The 20,517-nt window shown below is 41.1% G+C and overlaps 1 protein-coding gene across 1 annotated transcript in view; it reads left to right on the plus strand.

Moving 5' to 3' along the window:
• The first annotated feature begins 620 nt into the window (after window positions 1–620).
• LOC132400049 (uncharacterized protein C16orf96 homolog) overlaps window positions 621–20,517 on the plus strand; it is a 39,578-nt gene continuing 19,681 nt past the window's right edge. The window contains exons 1-4 of the mRNA XM_059981135.1: window positions 621–1,122; window positions 7,814–7,897; window positions 13,875–13,922; window positions 17,849–17,935. Coding sequence (XP_059837118.1) covers window positions 649–1,122; window positions 7,814–7,897; window positions 13,875–13,922; window positions 17,849–17,935 — 693 coding nt within the window. The 5' untranslated portion in view covers window positions 621–648. The remainder of the gene's footprint in view (window positions 1,123–7,813; window positions 7,898–13,874; window positions 13,923–17,848; window positions 17,936–20,517) is intronic.

Genomic DNA, 20,517 nt, shown 5'->3' on the forward strand with positions numbered 1-20,517 from the left:
GACGTATTCAACAGCTCAGGCAGCATCAGTGGGAGAGAGAAATAAAGGTTTCTGAAACATCTGTTCAAATGTTCAATTGCTTGACTTGTTGAGCCATTCCAACATATTTCTGTCTGTGTTTTGGATTTCCAGCAACTCCAGTTTGTGTTTTTTTTTTGGTCATCAGTTAAAATGCACGGACAGCCAAAAGATAGGGAAAGATCCTTCGGCGTAAACTCGACCTGTCACTTTGAGAATCCTCTCGTTGGTAAATTACGCAGCAATCGCCACCACTCAGTACATAATGAAAATACATGCATATAAAATAAAAACACCTGCTGACTATTTTGAGTTACTGTCAGAACAATGCAGATCATGACATAAAGCCGTAGGTACAACGCCATTAGCCTATGATAGCAACTCAGGTGACATCGGAGCAGCCCGAATAAAGGCGTTTCCACGCAGCTGTGTGGGTATCTTAGCAACTGTAGTGTCACGGGCGGGACGGGGAGTCCGTTGATTGGTGGGAGCGTCAATGGACAACGCCCTGGCCGCGATGCCACGTGAAGTTCCATTGGTCGCCTTCTTGCCGGTTGCACGTGTTGTGAATTGAACTGCATTTTTTGAGGTAGCGTCAAAGGCGATTTATGCATTGCGAGAGAGATTGCGATGGCACACACTTTTACTTTAAACGAGCTCGTGAATTTGGCCATCGGCACTCCCGAGGTGGGTGTGTGTAACTTCAACGCGCTGCATGCACTCCTGCATGGTATTTTGGAACATCTCCAACTTGGAGAGGCGCAGAAGACGGTGGAAGAAGTAGAGGCTGAGTTTATCAAACCCAAGAGCGCCAAGGGCAAGGTTTCTGCAGGAGAAGCCCCTGCTTCAGAAGGTCCACCCAAAGAGAATGGAAAATCGGTTTCTCTCTTCCACCAACTGGAGGAAAAAGTTGCAAAGCTCCAAAACGCGATGGACTTCTTGGGGCAATTGCCCAGTGTTCCAGAACTCATGGCCCGCAGCCAAGAGGAGGCGAGTGGTAGGAAATACTCTCTATCCAGCGGCAGTGGAGGGCCAGTGAAGGAAATGTGGCAACTTATGCAAGTCAAAAAAAAGGTGGAAGCAAACGAGGAAGGAGTACATAAGGTGGGTTACGGTCACCTTAAGGTGCTGTTATTTAATAAAACAATAGATTTAACATCCTGTACATGGGTTAATTGGATTTGGAATCTATTGCACTTGTCAATCAATATACATAAGTATGTAGGAGAAGCATTCACTGCTGTCATCAAAGGAGTTGCAGTCTAAATTATATAAAGGATATTGGAATTCACTGGAAAATCTAATGGGATTAAATGCAGGCAAGTCATTAGCTCCTAATGTTTGGGGATCCAAAGAAAGTAAAGTACTGTAATAGTTCATCCTTTGATCTGTATCTTTCTTTAGTCATGTGTAATCCAAAATAATGTTATTTATTTCCAGTGAATCTTCCACAAACGTTCCAATGTTTATCCCTGTGGCTCTTGTTTCCCTAGAATACAGTTGCATTTGAACTTGTAGGCTAAATAATTTTAAAATAAATCGCAATGGGATTTTCAGGCAAAAGGAGGCTATATTAGAAAAGGTTAGCTTGGTGATTGTGGAGATGGGTTTTGTGATTGTGTTCAGAGGGGAAAAAGTATCTGAGGTGGATGTACAGTTGTTTCACACCCTGGTCATACACTGGGATTGTCCCAGTGCACTGCTTCTTCCTTGAACAGTGGCCCAACCATTTCCCCTCCACCAGCACATTGATTTGCCTGGCTGAACTCATTCTCATGTTAAACAACTTCCGCAACTCCACTGTTCTCTGGAGCCTTGCTCATGCCTGTCTTTTTTTTTTGTTTCCCCCTCATTACTTTTGCTGCCAGTTTGCACTCTGATGTCATCTTCCTGATCTGTGGAGATAGGTTCTGCCCATAACATGCCCACACTTGTTTTAGATAAACTTCATTCTGTCCAGCTTCCTGAAAGCACTCCACTCCCTTCTATTTTTTTTCTGTTTCTTCTATGTCTACTCTTATGACACTTGCTAAACGGGTGCCTGGGAGCTGTCTTCCTTTTTCCTTAATCATGATCTGTTAATACTACAGTTATAAAAGCCCTGATCACATCATTTATTTCCCAGCCTCTGGTCTCGCAACCTCTCCTAGATAGAGCAATAGAATTCCCACTTCCCACCTCATCAACCTCCTGGTTTGGACAGATCATCTTTGCAATTTCTGCTATCTTCACAAAACTTGCAGAGTAATAGAACATTACAACACAGAACCAGGTCTTTTGGCTTATTAGCCAATGCCGAACTGTTATTCTGCAAAGGCCCATTGACCTGCACCTGGACCATGGACTTCCATGCCCCTCCTGTCCATTTACTTATCCAAACTTCTCTTAAAAGTTGCAATCAAACACACATTCATCACATCTGCCAGCAGCTCATTCTACATTCACATTGCCCTTTGCCCTCACATTGCCCATTGCCCTCAGTTTACCCTTAAATATCTTCCTCTGTTTTCCTTTCAGCATCCTGAAGCTACCATCCCCTCTAGCTCTGTCCTGCTAATCCTTTTTCTTCAATAACCCCTTCTCATGATGCTTTCCAAACAATCACTCTTTCATTTCTTTTCCACCATCCAGTGACACAACAGTCACACAGGAGAAGCAACAGTTCACCTGCTCTTCTTACGATTTAGTGTATTGCATTCAGCGCTGATGTGATCTCTTCTACAGAGATTTGTACTGGGTCCAATGTTGTTTGTCATATACATTAATGATCTGGATGATGGGGTGGTAAATTGGATTAGTAAGTTTGCAGATGCTGCTTACTGCATAACAGGTGGCATTGTAGATAATGAAGTAGGTTTTCAAAGCTTGCAGAGAGATTTAGGCCAGTTAGAAGAGTGGGCTGAAAGATGGCAGATGGAGTTTAATGCTGATATATAACTTATAACTTACTAGAATGTTACCTGGGTTTCAGCACCTAAGTTACAGGGAAAGATTGAATAAGTTAGGTCTTTATTCTTTAGAGTGTAGAAGGTTGAGGGGGGACTTGATAGAGGTATCTAAAATTGAGGGGGATAGATCGAGTTGACATGGATAGGCTTTTTCCATTGAGAGTAGGGGAGATTCAAACAAGGACATGAGTTGAGAGTTAGGGGGCAAAAGTTCAAGGGTAACTCGAGGGGGAATTTCTTTACTCAGAGTGGTAGCTGTGTGGAATGAGCTCCCAGTAGTAGTGGTAGAGGCAGGTTCGGTATTGACATTTAAAGTAAAATTGGGTAGGTATATGGAGGGGAAAGGAATGGAGGGTTATGGACTGAGTGCGGGCCAGTGGGACTAGGTGAGAGTAAGCATTTGGCAAGGACTAGAAGGGCCGTGATGGCCTGTTTCTGTGCTGTAATTGTTATATGGTTATACATTGGAGAAACCCACACAGATTAGATGACAGCTTTGTGCAGCACTTGTTGTCAGTCTGCACCAGAGACACTGAATTTCCTTTTGTTGTCCACTTCAATTCAGCACTTTGCTTCACCACTGGCATGCCAGTTCTGTGGTCTCATCGCTGTTCTAACAAGGTCTCTGAGATCAGAGATCAGAAGCCCAAGAAGTAGTAGTTTGCTCAGGTTCACGGACTTGAGTAGAAAAGGCAGTGCTTGCAGCAGTTCGCTGCTTTGCGCAGCGGCCAAGTGGTGTTTGGGATTGATTGTCAAGATTAGATTAAAGTAAGGCTGGGCAAGTGGAGTGGCTGTCATTGGAGTGGTCGAAGTTAGAGCGGAGACTTTTTAGGCTTTAGCTCTTCGAGGCTTTAGAGTGGAGAGAGAAGGCAAAAAATGCTGTAGATGGTATTTCACACCCACAGGTTTTCTAATCTTCCTCCTTTGTTTGCTCAGTTAGAACAGTAGAGTTACTAGGCAGGGTAGTGGGATGCTCCTCTTGAGGGATGTGGGAAGGCAAGGAGACTTCCAATGACTATACCTGAAGGAAGTGTATACAGCTGCTGATTCTAACAATCGGAATTAGAGTTGGCGGTGGAACTGAACTGAACTCCAGATCATTTGGGAGGCTGTGGGGTGATAGATGGAATAAGTAGTTATACCCAAGGAGCAGTATTCAGTAAGCTAGATGACAGGAAGGGTAACTAATTAAACAGCCAATGCAGAGTATCCCTGTGGCCATCTTCCCTCTCCCCCACCCCCCAGCCCAACAACAGCTAAACCACTTTGGATACTGTTTTGGGGGAGGGGTGGTGGAAATGACCTAGCAGAGAAAAGACACAGTGGTCAGATCTCTGGCATTGAGTCAGACTCTGACTCAGAAGGGAAGGGAGGGAGAAGAGGCAAGCTGTGGAGAAAGGGAATTTGTTAGTTGGGAGAACAGAAATTTTGAGGGCTCCAATATAAAAGGTAAAGATACCAGGTGTAGGGAACTTTGGTTTTTCAAGAGTTATTGAGGTCCTGGTTAGACAAAAAAAGGTGCATAGCAGGTATAGGCAGGTGGGTATAAATGGGGTGCTTTTGGAATACATGAAATGCAGGAGAACACTTAAAGTAATCAGGAAAGCTCGCAGGCATGAGATTGCCCCCAGCAAACAAGGTGAAAAGAGATTCTACAGATATTGAGCAAAAGTGTTGCAAGGGACAGAATTAGTCTTCTAGAAGATCAGAATATGTGTAGAGATGGAGTTGTTAGATTTTTTTTGCCTCTAATTAATCAGAAGACAGACAGTCTATAGAAGTCGGGTGAAGTGGCATCAACTTCATGGAAGCTATACAGATTACAGGAAGGAGGTGTTTGCTGTCCTGAGGTAAATTAGGGTGGATAGATCCCCAGGGCCTGATGAGGTGTTCCATTGGATCCTGTGGGAGGCTGGTGCAGAAATTGCTGGGCCATAGCAGAAATACTTAAATCATCCTGGGCATCAAGTGAGGTACCAGAGCATTGGAGGATCATCAATGTTGTTCCGCTGCTTAAGAAAGTGTCCAAAACTAAACCAGGAAATTATAGGCCAGTGATCTGACATCAGTTGTGGAAAAGGTACGGAAGGTATTCTAAGGGGCTGGGTACATCAGTATTAGGATTAGACATGGACTGATTTAAGGATTAATGAAAATTACCAGGAAAGTTGATGAAGGCAAGGCAGTGGATGTATCCATATATGGACTTTAGCCAGGTGCTTAACAAGGTCCCTCATGGGAGGTTGTTCAGGAAGGCTCAGTCGCTCAGTGTTCAAGATGAGGTAGTGTATTGGATTAACATTGGCTTTGTGGGAGAAGCCAGAGAATGGTAGTAGATGGTTGCTTTGCTGACTGGAGGTCTATGACTAGTGGAGTGCCTCAGGGATCTGTAACGTGCTGTAAGGTTTCACTGCTAATGTAAAGGCTTCTCTGTAATGTTCCACTGCTAAGGTAATAGTTTTTCTGTAGCAGTAATGTTTGGGTTATGACTAGAGATAATGGGGCATGCTAGCCAATGAGTGGGATGTTCTTTGTGGTGTGTCTGGGAGCTGGGAATTTGTGGTCTTTTGCCAGGGAGAGATGAGAGAAGACACAAATAGAGTTGGTAGACCACTGGATGGAGTGGACTTGGAGTGAAGGTCCAAAGGTCAGTGACAATCAGAGGAGGTCGATGGTGGACGAACAGCCTTATCAGTGAGTTCCAATGGTGCGCATTAGACTGTTTCATGAGAATGGGACCTTTTTTGTTTTCTTTACCAACCATTGTAACCCTCAGGCTCAGCCAGCACATGTTCATCTCGAGAAAGACAACTTCTGGCCCCGCCAAACCGAGAAATCTCGTTTTATGTGGATGCTGCGTGATGTGTTGCCCAGTTACAAATCCGCACCGCAAAATAGCACAGTACACCATATTTAATTGATTGAATTTTATAAATCTTAATCTGAGTAAAGGGTTAGTAAAGAAAATAAAAAAAAAGAAAGGGTCCATTTTAAGGAACAGTTTATTGTGCATCGTTGGAGCTCACAGTTCATTCATTTGTTCCCATCGACTTCCAAGCAGGGCCGGCCCTCGGACCCTCACTCCTTAGTCTACTCCGTCTGGTGGTCTTCTGACTCTCTCCATTCGCGTCCTCTCTCTCCATTGCTCCCTGACGAAAGACCGCAAAAAACACTCTTCCACTCCAGACACACGAGAAAGTACAACATTGCTCCCACTGAATAACATACAGTACAAAGCCCTGTCATCTCCAGTCATAACCCAAACATTGCTGCTACAGAGAAACCATTACATTAGCAGTGAAACATTACAGAGAAGACATTACGTCAGGCTTAGCAGTGAAACCTTAGTGTTACACCATGTAGTCAAATTAAGAATTATAAAGATCAATCATTTAATCACATGTTGTGTACTGCATATTACTTTGTGGTACTGATTTGTAACGAGACACATCGTGCAGCATCCACCCAAATGAGATTTCTTAAGTTTGGGGGGGGGGGGCGCTATCATCCCCCATATTAAGCCGCTAGCCAAAGCAAGAGTTACAGATCTGTGCTGGATTGGTTGTTGTCATCTATGTCTGTGTCAGTGATCTGGATGATGTGGTTAATTTGCATATGACATCAATATTGGGGGGTGTAGTGGGCAGCAATTAAGGCTATCATGGCTTGTGTGTTCTGGGCCAGCTGGAAATATGGGCTGAAAAATGGCAGATGAAATTTAAAGCAGACATGTGTGAGGGTTTTGCGCTTTGGTAGGGCACTGAGGAGTGTGGTAGAAGGATCTGGAAATACAGAATAGAATTCCTTGGAAGTGGTGTGACAGATAGATAAGATCGTAAAGAAAGTTTTTGGCACATTGGCCTTCATAAATTAAAGTACTGAACACAGGAGATGGGATGTTGCGTTGAGGTGTATCAGACATTGAGTCCTAATTTGGAGTATTGTTTTGGATTACCTTCCTGCAGCAAAGATGCAAATAAATTTGAGAGTACCGAAAATTTGCAAGGCTGTTGCTGGGTCTGGAGGACCTAAATTGTAAGGAAAGATTGAATAGATTAGGACTTTATTCTTTAAAGTCAAAGTACGAGGGGAGATTTGATGAAGAGATACAAAATTGAGTGGTATAGATAGGATAAATGCAAGCTGAGTTTTTCCATTGAGGTTGGGTAGGGACTACCAGAGATCATGGATTAAGGGTGAAAGGTGTCCTCTCCTATCAGATTCCCCCTTCTCAACCCCTTTATCTCTTTCACCAATTGACTTCCTAGCTCTTCACTTTACCCTTCCCTCCCTTCAGGTTTCACCTATCTTGTGCTTATCCCTCCCCTCCTTCTTACTGACTTATCTTTTTTCTTCCAGCCCTGATGAAGGGTCTTGTCCCAAAATGTCGACTGTGATTTCCAGTATCTGCATATTTTCTCGTGTTTGAACTTCATAAACAAGTTTATTCCACAGAAACAACAACCTTGTTCAGTCAGAGATATTTCCTTTATTTTGTCCATCTACCCTGCACTCTCCCTGCAGCTTAAACTATTCTATATTTCCTTTTTCCAGTTTTTAAGTGAAGTCTTGGACCTGAAATATTAATCTTTTTTCTCACAAAAGCTGCTTGACCTCGGACTGGTTCCAGCAATGATTATTTTGAAAACTCTAAGAACCTTGGTTGCTGTATAGTGTAATCTGTTTCTGAATGCTGTAGAAATGCTACTTTAAATATTTGCTTTTATTTTTAGAATTCAAGCTCATGGTTATTCCAACTGGCATTTTCTGAGTACAATGATAATTGGCAATATCGCTGTGACATGGTTTTTCCCCTGCAAAATAATCACCTGTATGCACTTTTTCAGACAATGGGATCACTACAAGAATTGATGAATACATTGAATCTCTTGAGTAGTAACCATGAAGCAATGAAGAAGGACCTTGAAAAAGTAAGTTGCTGATTTTTTTTTTACTGATCCTCTCAATGTACTGTAAAGATTAAAAATGCTTTTTTTCTATGTTCATACAATTGATTTTTCCTGTGATCCAGTTACCAGTTGGGTCCTTGCTGGAGAAGGACTCAAAAATCACTGTCCTCCTTCCCTTCTGAGCTGCTGCAGTACAAACCCCATTTCCAGAAAAGTTGGGATATTTTCCGAAATGCAATAAAAACAAAAATCTGTGATATATTAATTCACGTGAACCTTTATTTAACTGACAAAAGTACAAAGAGAAGATTTTCAATAGTCTTACTGACCAACTTAATTATATTTTGTAAATATACACAAATTTAGAATTTGATGGCTGCAACACACTCAAAAAAAAAAGTTGGGACAGAGGCATGTTTACCATTGTGTTACATCACCTTTCCTTTTAATAACACTTTTTAATCATTTTGGAACTGAGGATACTAATTGTAGTAGATTTGCAATTGGAAATTTTGTCCATTCTTGCTTGATATAAGACTTCAGCTGCTCAACAGTCCGTGGTCTCCATTGTCTGATTCTTCTCTTCATGATGCGCCATACATTTTCAATAGGAGATAGATCTGGACTGGCAGCAGGCCAGTCAAGCACACACACTCTGTGTCTACAAAGCCACGCTGTTGTAGCCCGTGCAGAATGTGGTCTGGCATTGTCCTGCTGAAATAAGCATGGACGTCCCGGGAAGAGACGTCGCCTTGATGGCAACATATGTCTCTCTAAAATCCTAATATACGCCTCAGAGTCAATGGTACCCTCACATACATGCAACTCACCCATGCCGTGGGCACTGATGCACCCCCATACCATCACAGATGCTGGCTTTTGCAGCTTTCGCTGATAACAAACAGGATGGTCGTTTTCATCTTTGGCATGGAGAACTCAACGCCTTTTTTTTCCCGAAAACTAGCTGAAATCTGGACTCATCTGACCACAGCACATGGTTCCACAGTCTTTCTGTCCATCTGAGATTAGCTCGAGCCCAGATAACTCACCAGCGTTTCTGCATAGAGTTGATGTATGGCTTCCTCCTTGCATAATACAGTTTAAAGTTGCATTTCTGGATGCAGCGACGGACTGTGTTAAGTGACAATGGTTTTCTGAAGTACTCCTGAGCCCAGGTGGCTATAATTGTCACAGTAGCATGACGGTTTCTTAGGCAGTGCCGCCTGAAGGCTCGAAGATCACGCGCATTCAACAGTGGTTTCCAACCTTGCCCCTTACGCACTGAGATGTCTCTGAATTCTCTGAATCTTTTCATAATATTATGTACTGTAGAAGTTGAAAGACCTAAATTCTCTGCAATCTTGTGTTGGGAAATGTTCCTTTTGAACTGACTAACAATTCTCTCACAAATTTTGGCATAAATGGGTGAGCCATGACCCATCCTTGCTTGCAAAGACTGAGTCTTTGATGGACGCTACTTTTATACCCAGTCATGATAGCTCACCTGCTACCAATTAGCCTGCTTAATGTGGAGTCTTCCAGACCAGTGTTACTTGAATATTCTGAGCACTTTTCAATCTTATTTTAACTCTGGCCCAACTTTTGAGTGAGTTGCAGCCATCAAATTCTAAATTTGTGTATATTTACAAAATACAATTAAGTTGGTCAGTAAAACTATTGAAAATCTTTTCTTTGTACTTTTGTCAGTTAAATAAAGTTTCACGTGAATTAACATATCACAGACTTTTGTTTTTATTGCATTTTGGAAAATATCCCAACTTTTCTGGAAATGGGGTTTGTACATGATAGACTAGTTTCATTAACTTTCTGGGTCCTACAAGATGACAGCAATTAAGTGCATTGATATTGCTGTTTATCAAAACAAAAATTTTAACTCTTGGCGAGAAGAGGAAAAATGATGGGGGAGAAAACTAAGCAGTGATCAGGACAGTGAATGATGGTCTATGGAGAGGCAAAAAACAGACTGATGGAGGAACTCTGGGTCAACCACATCAGTGGTGGCAGAAAGGTAATTACATTTCAAATTGAGACCTTGCATCAGGAGAGAGAAAATAGCCAGTATGTGGAAGTGAGAGGAAAAGGTGAGACAAGGGCCAGTTAAATGATGGATGGAACCAGAAGGAGGAGGAATGCCTGGTAGATGGAACCAGGAGGGTTGGGTAATGGAGGGATAGGGAAGCTGAACAAAGGGAAAGAGACCCTGTGGACAGGTGGAAGCAGAAAGAACATGGAGAATGGGTAACCAGAAAATACAAAATCCAGTGTTTCTACAGTGGAGCTGTGGGCTGCTGTTCTTGTATTTGCATTTGGCTTCTGTGGCATTGAAGAAAGGTGAGTACGGACAGGTCAGTGTGAGAATAGGATATGGAATTGAAATGAGATGCCACCATCAGCTTAAGGAGGCATTGTGGATGGAGTAGAGATGCTCTGCAAAACAGTTGTGTAGTGTACACTTGATCTTGGGGGGGAGGGCCACATCATGGGCACTGAGTGCAAAAGACCATGTTGAAGGAGGTGCACCAACTCATCTGGAAAGGCTTTTTAGATATTTGGCTGGTGAAATAGAAAGTACAAATCTCACACATGTTAAGGTTGCAGGGGGAAAGTGCAGGAGTGCAAAAGGTTGGTGAAGGGATGAGTGGATCAAGGGGTCACACATTGCTTGGTCCCTGTGGAAAGCAGAATTTGGGAGGGTGGGTGTAGGGTAGAGGGGAAGATGTGGCTCATGGTGAGATCCCTTTGGAACTGATGGAAGGAATGAAGGATGATGAGACAAAGCCCAGTGGGATGAAAGGTGACCCATCTCCATTCTGTCTGGAGAAAGGTTGGATGAGTGATGTGAGAACAGATGTGTGGGAAGTGAAAGAAATGGGTGTTCAAATTGATCAGTTAAAAGGTCACCATGAAAGGGCAGCTCTTCTGAGTGGTTAGTAACAAAACAGATCTTGACAGAATTCAGGCTCAAGGAGAAAATATTGGACACCATCTGCTGTTACGTACCCCGTAACTAGGTGTATGCAGCAGGGAAAGAAGAATCCATTGGAGTCTGGTGGTACCAAAACTAAAGGTGTTTATTAGTAAACTACACAATACAATATGAAAAATGCAAATATACATATAAAACAAGTTAGCAGTAATAAACCTAAAAGTGTAGGAGTAATAATAATAAACAAGCTCTATTGATGTCTAGGGGTAAGTGAATTGTCATAGGAAAGTATAGAGTTCAGTTCATAAATGCTGAGGTGGTTATGGTTGTTGTATTGAAATTGTTGGGGAGAGAGCGAGTGAGATGTAACAGCTACAGCTGTGGCAGGCAAACCTTTTGTGGCTTTCTTAATCCGTCGTATCGTTGTGGCCTTTCAGTTATGACCCCTCCGTCCTTCAGCTAGACCGTTCTTCTGTGGTGGACTCGTCACTCTGGCATGAGTAGACACACACACAAGTCCCCACTGACTCTGCTGTAATGAGTTTTACTGACCGATCTCCTGGTTCGGTCTCCGAAGCCCCCACCTTTCTGTGGGTTCCCCAACACTGTCAGTGTCCACTGGTGTATCTGAAGGGTGTCTCTTCAGACTTGTCTTTTATCCCCACTCACGGGGTCTCAACTATCCATCCACTCTGAATGACTGTGTCCATCAAATCAGGCCACTCCTGCTATCTCCTGAGGAATGTTAATGAGCAAAGTAAAGTTCTTGTAGTGGAAGGTAAATAATCCAGGAAGAGTCAAAATACAGTAAATCAACAGTCTCGCTCTCTCGCTCTCTCGCTCTCTCGCTCTCTCGCTCTCTCGCTCTCTCGCTCTCTCGCTCTCTCGCTCTCTCGCTCTCTCGCTCTCTCGCTCTCTCGCTCTCTCGCTCTCCCCTCCCCCCTCTTATCTGTAGCAGATGTGCTTGCCTGGGCTTTCTCTCTCTTTCTCAGCAGCAGCATAGCAACAGCAATAGTTCGTAGTTTGCGGGGGGGGGGGTGGGGTTGGGAATGGTTAACTCTGCACCCCATTTCCATCAGGTCTGTCCATCACTCATAGCACTACTCCCCCCCCCCCCCCTTAATTAGTAGTAAAAGCTTAATGATGTAAATATGGAGAATTTCTTATTGATGTACCCTGCTTTATGAATGTTTGCTTTACGCCACTTTGCTTTTACAAAAGACCTTCATTAGTAACCTGTTTTTGCATTCCAAAAGGATTTTTGCTTTTACAAAAATTTTTCCCATATAAATTAATGGTTCTTTGCTTTACACCATTTTGTCTTAAGGGTTTCATAGGAATGCTTTACCTTTGTAAAGGGGGTTGGGAGACACCTGTACATAACACATTGCTTTGTACATGGGTTATCACAAGTGTTTAAGTGTCCTTTTATGGTGAGGTGAGTTTTGATGTTTACAACAAATTTCAGAATGTAACATTAAGCTTTTATAAATTTCTTCAGCTGCAGAGTTTTCCAGATGTATGAATGTGACAGTGACTGGGAAATAGGAGCTGCTGACTCCCCTAAAGCTTTTTTTGTCAGATTCAGGACAGTCCTATCTCTTCCTAGTGTTAAATATACAGTACTGGTTTTAGCAGGGGGAATGGTTCTATCCAATGACAGCACTTGCACACTTTTTGCTTGTGATTTATCAATAATCATCAACTGAGATTTTCTTAGTCACAAAGTACGTGCTTTTCCATTTGGATATTTATAAGCCTTCAGCAGAAGCTGGAATGTGCAGTAAGGTGGGTAAAATGCTGACTAAGTCCAAATTCTAAGTGTATAAGATCCTAAGGGACTTGTAAATTCTCATTAGTGGGAGTTACAAATAAGGGGATGTAGCTACAATATAGGGGACCGGTCATTTGAAATTGAGCTGTGTAGAAATTTCTTCAGTGCAGTGCGTCTCTCCCCTGAGAATGGTGGAGGCCACATCATTAAATGTAGAATCAAAGTAAAGACTGACAACTTGTCGAAAGTTTGCGAGATTGGGACTACAGGAGCTGTTGTGGTTGAGGAGCCGAGGCCAACATGAGATGGTTATGATTATGCTGAATGGTGAGATGACTTGGTGGGGGAGGTGGGGAATGATAGTTGTCTACTCCTGCTTCAATTTTCTTGTTTCTTTTGAAAAGCCATCCGGATTAAGGTTGATGACCATGAATAACAAGGAGCTAATCTTGCAGTTGTCCCTGTACTGCTATATTGCAGTACTTTAAGCCAGACGTACTAATGAGAAAGGAGGTGGTTTACAAACAACAACTTCAAGTGAACCTTGCCTTGGAAATGGTAAGAACGTTAACATTGTGGATGAGATTAAGCACCAAGGTTTTTGATACGCTGGAGGTGGCAGTGTACTGTCATGTCCACAGGAATCTATATAGCTGCATAAATTTGCATACCTTCAGCTATCTGATTTCAGTAGAAAAATCAGTGTGGTGTGCACCCGCTATCTTTCTGTGAGCCCTGGCTGCAGTACAGTTGTTTGAGTGAGTACTGTAGATCATGCCTCCGATTTATCCATTTAGGGCAGGGATTTTCAACATTTTTTAATGCTGTGGGCCTCTACCATTAACTGAGGGATCAGTAGGCCTCCAGTTGGGAACCTCTGATTTATTGTATTTGTACTGACGATGTTGACTGAGTGAAATAAGAGACAGTTCTTTGCCTCCATCATAGTCTCCATGATATCCAAGAGATTGCATCTTCTGGACACCTGAAAGGAAAAAGACAAGGGTAAACTATTGGTAGGTAGGGGAAGCTTTATGTGGGGACTGTAATTGATTAGCGCTTAACATCCACAGCAGTTTGGAAATCAGAACGTATGCTAGAATGAGAAAAAGGTATGTACAAAATTTAATGTGCATGTTGTTCTCTGCAGTTCATCTTTGCACATATATTCATTTAGTATGAATTGTCCCAGAAGTAGTTAGCACTATGACACTGTTTAAATCCCCATTTGCTTTAACTTTCTGTGAAGCTAAATTTCAAACTTCTTATACTTGCAGCTACAGCAAAGCAAAGCACGAAACACTGAAGAAACGACTCGCAAATTGGTGAGTTGTGAATAGAAACAGGTAAAAATTTTGATATTCAAAGACGACTAAAGATTTTTATGTAACCTAAAGTTGTGATACAATATTGTAACAGTGAAATAAAAATGATTTTGAAAACAAGAATTGGAAACTAACTTTATAATCTCTAACTTGGAGTGATAGATGGGGTTGGATTACTATAATCATGTTTGGATTAAAAATTGCCCATAATTTCCATAGCATTGAGAATTGTGCAAGCATCTGTCCTAGTTATGTATAACAATTGTTATATAACAGTGAACTGTATGCAAGTTGTATTTAGTGTTATCTTTGGTATACAGTTTTAAGTTTAAATAACTGATTCTAGATATTTATTTCTTAAATTTACAAATTTATTTTCTGGGTCTGGAAAATTGCAAAACCTGCAGAAAGTAAGATGTGAACTTTCAGTGATATTTTGCTTGGATCCTTCTCACTGAGAGGTATTGCTATGAAACATATTGTGAATTTTTGTAAGATGAGCCATCATGTCTCCCTTTGAATCCACTGTATAAGTGGAGATGTGTTCATGGGGATGATTTTATCTCATAAGGCCATTTTATCATGATTTAAAAACTGACCCACTGCTGTTGTTTAGCAGTTGAGACCAACATTAGACTTGCTGGGGGAGGGACGGGTGGGGGGTGCAGGGAGGACAAAAATGTAGTACTTTTTTTTAAAAAATGGTCTCTTAGTACTGTATGGCAATAAAATTTGGGCATATTGTTGCTGCATTGATTGGGTTAGCAGTCACATTTGAGACCTATTATTATCACACACCCTGTCCAGTCAAAGGACATGTGAACAAACATCACTTCTTGCAGTCCTTTCATCTACAATGCATTTTCTCTGACATCCATGGCTTGTGGATTAGGAAGGAGTGGGGATATCAGAAAGAAATGGGATTTGAAGATTATGGTTCATGGAAGAAAGGTGATGTAAAAGGAATTCGGAGTAATGAGTTAAAACATGGTGAGTTAGTAGCAGTGGAGTGAAGGTCAAGCAACATGCTCAATACTGGAGGAACTCAGTAGGCCAGGCAGCATCTATGGAAAAGAGTGCGGTTGACATTATGGGCTGAGACTCTTCAGCAGGACTCAAATTAATTTCTTGATCTCTTAAGGAGATAGCCATGGCTATTGAGGCTCCTCACAATGCAGCTTTAAAAATATAAAATGGCAGGGTGGAGATGGGTGGGTGGATGGAGAGTAGCTAATGGAAGCAAAGCAGTGAAAAATATAAATGGACAGTTAGGCCTTCTAGTGTATATATAAAACCTTGAGATAAATACTGTAGATTATGGTTAATTGGGCCATTGGTTAATTATGACAGCTGCTTATTTTGGCCAACTCTTAAAGAACAATAACTAATCAAGAAAGTAGCTGGGATTCACTTCATTTTGGACATTGTGCCACTTAATTGGGGCAGGAGATTGTTACCGTCAAGTTTCTAACTAGCATAGGTTCCGTGCACTTGTATGGCTGTTAAACATGACACTGCTTAAAACAGCTTAAATCGTGTTGGTTCTGGGTGTTTGTTCATAAAGCAATGATTTTTGTTATCGATGGTTGAGAAATGAGTGGGAAGACAATTCTAAACTCTTGCTCACTGCTCTTTCAAGCATTTAGGTTTGGTGATCCAAGAACTTGCTGGGGAATGAAACAATTTCACTATTTCAACAAGTTAATAATGTTAGAGTGAAAACTAACATTTGGAGAATGCAATCATTGAAGTATTGTATGAAGATAATCCATTATTTACACCAGGGGTCTGTGCTGATTTTGTTCATTTATAGTTGAAGGAAAGAACACCACAGTATATGCAGGATTAATTCCTATCAATAACTATTGGGGACTAAGTTTTATAATGCAGTAGTAGTATCAAGTGTTGTAATTTCTGTTTTTCATTTAAGTACATAATTTGTCACTCAGTTGAATGGTAGCTTGACTACTTATACCTTTTTAACTATCTCCATGAAACTTTAGTTAATTTGGATAGCTGCTTAATTGGCCAAAATGTACTGGTCCCAATGTGTCCCATTTGACTGGAAATCACTGTATTGATCTCTTAAAGAATGACGCAGGTGAATTAATAACAGAAAACAATGAAATAGCAACATGTGAACAAGTGTTTTTCAGTATTTTGACAGATGAATATAGTAAAATCATCACAATAACAAATTAGAAAAGGGGAGAGAGACTTAATACAGGTACAATCACTGGGAAGAAGATACTTAAACGATTTGGTGGGGAAGGATAAATGGTCCTTGTGAACTGATGGCTTGCATTCTAGGATTTTAAGAAGTGTCTCAAGGGAAAGAAGATGCCTTGCATTATCTTACAAAATTCCTTTACTAGGTTCTTGAGGGGTCTGAATAGATTATAGAATCACAAATTCAGTCCTTCTAGTCAGAAAAGTAGCCTAACATCTGCTACTGAGGACATGGTGGATCTAATATCGAGGAAGTAGCAGAAGCACTTTTACAAATTGCATAAATTTCTTTATGAAAATGAAGGTGTGCCTGACAGACTTGTTAGGAACTTTTTAGGATTTTGAGCAGGATGGATAAAAATGGTACACAGTTGAGATAGTCTGCTTAAATTTCCAAAAGATGCCATGGACCGATTCCTGTGTTAGAGAAGAGTTTATGACATTTTGGGTAATAGTATGGATGGAACATTTTCTAATTTATAGAAAATGTAGTATCAGGATAAATGGGTAGTTTTCCCATTCTTAAATTATAAGAAATGGGGTGCCACAGGTATTGGTGCCAGCATCTTGACTATGTACTGCTTAATGTTAGTGACCTAAAGGAACCGAGTGTTTGGTGGCATTAGATAAGAGGATGCAAAGTATCAGCAGAAAGATAGGCAGGCTAAGTGCATGGTCAAATGTGCAGATAAGTGGGTGATTTCAATTTCCTCATAATTTCAGTTAAGCTGGAACCCCTAATTTAATGCGCTGTAGATGTGTTAGTGTGGGAAGTTCGTTGAGTCAGAATTATAAAACGGGCAAACAGACCCTTCAGCCCACTAAATCTATACTGATTATCAAGCACCCAATTGGATCTATTCATGATATGGACTAATGCCACATTGTTGTACCCAGCCTGTACAGTTCCCTAAATTCTACCACTAATCTGCATACTGGGGTAGTTTACAGTGGCCAACTTGCACATCCTTGGGGTCTGGGAGGAAGATAGAACAGGAGGGTAAAACCCCATGACTGGATTGGGAGAGCATATGAACTTCACACAGATGATAGCAGAGATTGCTGGTTACTAGAGTTGAGGCAGTTTATCTACTAGCTGCACAATTGAGTCTGCCTCCTCCAATTATGAGGTTGTTGTAAGTCAAGCAGAAGAGCACCCAAGTTTGCATGCTAGTGGTAAATGGAAGGTCAACTTGCTCAACTTGTTCTCCACCCACAAGACCCAGTTAGTTATCTCTTGCAAAGTGCAAAGAAATGTGAGGTATCCTCTTCTGTTGCTTAAGAAATGTACCTCAGACTGCTACCGCTCCTTTATAGAAATTTCTTTCTGGTGATCAAAGTATTAGCGCAGCTCTGAGCTCACCTCCAATTTGGGTCAGTTTTGTCTTTATATTGTCCTGCTTGGTGGCACGATAATATCAACACCGGACTGTGGAGTGAAGGTTCCTAAGTTCAAATCCAAGTAGGTTTGAGCGTCGAGCTAGCAACTCGGCCTCGGAAAAACAAGATCAGCTTGCTATGGAAACACCATCAAAAGACGTTGCTCTGGAAACTCCAGTGCCAAGTTGAGGGCTATTCTTTCTTTATATTAATATGAAAAAGTGACGTGCTTGGCTAGGTATTATTTTGGGATGGCTGTGTAAATAACAAAACATTAATGATTTCATAATTATTGCTACATTTTTTCCTTTTATTAGAGTACTTTTGAAGACCAGCTGAATAATCTGCCAGATGCAAAAGATTTTGTTTTGTGGAATACTTTGCAGACATTATTGAATAAAGATGTGAGTAAAGTCTGTGGTCTCCACATTAGTGGAGCAACTGAAGGAATATCATTTTTTCAGATGTCATCAGATGTATAATAGTAGCTTTGCAGATCAAGGTTCCCTCCAGCATGGACCAACCATTGCTCTAAGCAGGAATTTTTTGTGGCCTGACATTGCAAAGCACTTTAAATATTTTTTGTGATATGCATACTATGAATATTTAGAATGAAAGTGGAAAAATCATACTTATTTAATTGAAGGGTATAATGAAATGTGGTACAGCAAAGACCATCTTTGGCACATACTCAATGATTCAGAAATAACTTCACTTTTGCCATCAGATTTCTGAATGGACATTAAACCTGTGAACATTACCTCTCTACTCTTTTTTGCATGACTTAGTTAATTTAATGTTTTAAGTGTATTTACTGTCATTTAGTTTTGATTGTGTATTGCTGTATTGTGTATTGTGTACTGCTGCTGCACAACAAATTTCACAACACGTGCCAGTGACATTAAACCTGATTCAGATTATGATCTTGTGTGTTTCATAAACTTTTTCTTGTCTGTCTTTATTCCTGCTGCTCGGCAACAAAGGCTTTGTGCATGGGAGCATTTTAGTTATTGCACATCGTGCACCTCTAGCTGAGAGAGAACAGTGCCACAGAGTCACCGGGATGATTAGGGCATACCTTGTATTTATTGAGCTCTTAACAACAGTTTAAAATCTCATGTTGCCTTTCTAGAGCAGAGAGATTTGTCAGGTGTAAGTGAGGATGAGTTGGATAGTGGGATCAAAATGCAAATGAAGAACAGTTATTGTAGATAGGTGTGGTAAGATGTAGGGAAGAAAAGAAGCAAATCAAATTAGGTGAGCGATGGATCTGCTGTGATTGGAATATATTTGTAATTTGTTGCTGAACTACCAGTTAACCAGTGAGAGAGTGCCTGTTAGGATGGAGGGAGGTGTGAGAAATTGTACTGTAAGCATCAACATGTAGAAACTTGAGTGTTGACTGTCTGGAATTAAAATTTGGCCTTGAGCCTTTATTTCAAAGCATACTCTTGCTTAACGGTCATCTGGTGGAGCATCTGCAGAAGAGCCTGGGAATCCTGCTTGGCATTCCGTTCTTAAGACTAGTAAATCTCTTCCATTCTCTGCAGCACTTCCATTAAAGAACCGAAAAATGTTGCGGGGGAGGGGTAATAACGGATGTCCTCTCAGCAGGCCCTAGTATCTGCAATATTTTATAAATTTTAATCCAAACTTTTATTGTCATTCCTTTATGGCAAGACTAGACCTGATGTTTTTTTTTAAAATAGTGAGCAAATAAATATCGATAGATGTTTCTACCTGCAGAAGGCAGTTAGTTAGGTACTAGATGCTGGTGGAGAGACATGCACACAAGAGGTTTTTTGAGGTAGCTAGCGATTTTAAATGCTTTTAGGAGAGCCACTTGTATGGAAAATAGCATAAATAAAGGGAAGAAGATTTTGGAGTGCTCAGCAAAGTATTTTATTACCTTTGACTACTTTTTTTTATTATAACTCATTTTTTTAAATGAGTGATCAATCACCAGAAGGTATCAGAGCAGAATTAAGCCATTCAGCCCATTGAGTTTGTTCTGCCATTTGATCATGGCTGACTTATTTTCCCTGCCAATACCATTCTCCTGCCTTCTCCCCTTAACCTTTTGAAGTCCTTACTAATCAAGACCCTATCAACCTCCACTTTTTAAATCTTTTTATTAATTTTCCACTTTAAATATACCCATTGATGGCCTCCACAACTGTCTGTGCCAATGAATTCCACAGATTCACCACCCTCTGGCTAAAGCAATTCCTCCTCATTGCTGTTCTGAAGGGATATCTTTGTAATCTGATGCTGTGCTCTCTCGTCCTAGACTCTCCCACTATTGGAAACATCCTCACCTTGTCTAGTCCATTCGGGTCTTTTGATACTTGGTAGGTTTCAATGAGGTCCCCACTAATTCTTCTAAACTCCAACAAACACAGACCCAGATCCATCAAATACTCTTTGTACATTATCCTTTAATTCCCAGGATCATTCTCATAAACATCCTCTTAGACCCTCTCCAATACCAGCCAGTATTTTAAATTTTATTTTAAAAGCCTCCCAAAAAAAAAACTGGTCTTTTATGCATGTCTCTCCCCCAGCATCTTTCACAGTACTCCAGTATGGTCTGAGCAATGCCTTGAAGCCTCAGCATGACATCGTTGCTTTCATGTTCCGGTCCTCAAAGTGAGTGCTAGCATTGCATTTATTTTCTTTACTATCAACTCCATGTGCAAATTGCCCTTCAGAGGATCCTATACTGGGGCTCTCAAATCCTGTTACACTTCTCACCACTGAATTGCCTCCCCTTAGAAAATAGTCTACATCTTTATTCCTTCTACCAAAGTGCATGACCATACACACTACTTTGCAATATATTTTGTCTGCCATTGTGCTAGTCTTCTAATTTGTCAGTTCTTCAGTAGATTTCCCTTCTTCCTTAATACTGCCTGCCTCTCCATCTGTCTTTGTATTGCCCTCAAACCTGGCCATGAAGCCATCAATTCCATCATCCAGGTCAATA

The sequence above is a fragment of the Hypanus sabinus genome, chromosome 9 (assembly GCF_030144855.1).
Source record: "Hypanus sabinus isolate sHypSab1 chromosome 9, sHypSab1.hap1, whole genome shotgun sequence".
Lineage (NCBI taxonomy): Eukaryota > Metazoa > Chordata > Chondrichthyes > Myliobatiformes > Dasyatidae > Hypanus > Hypanus sabinus.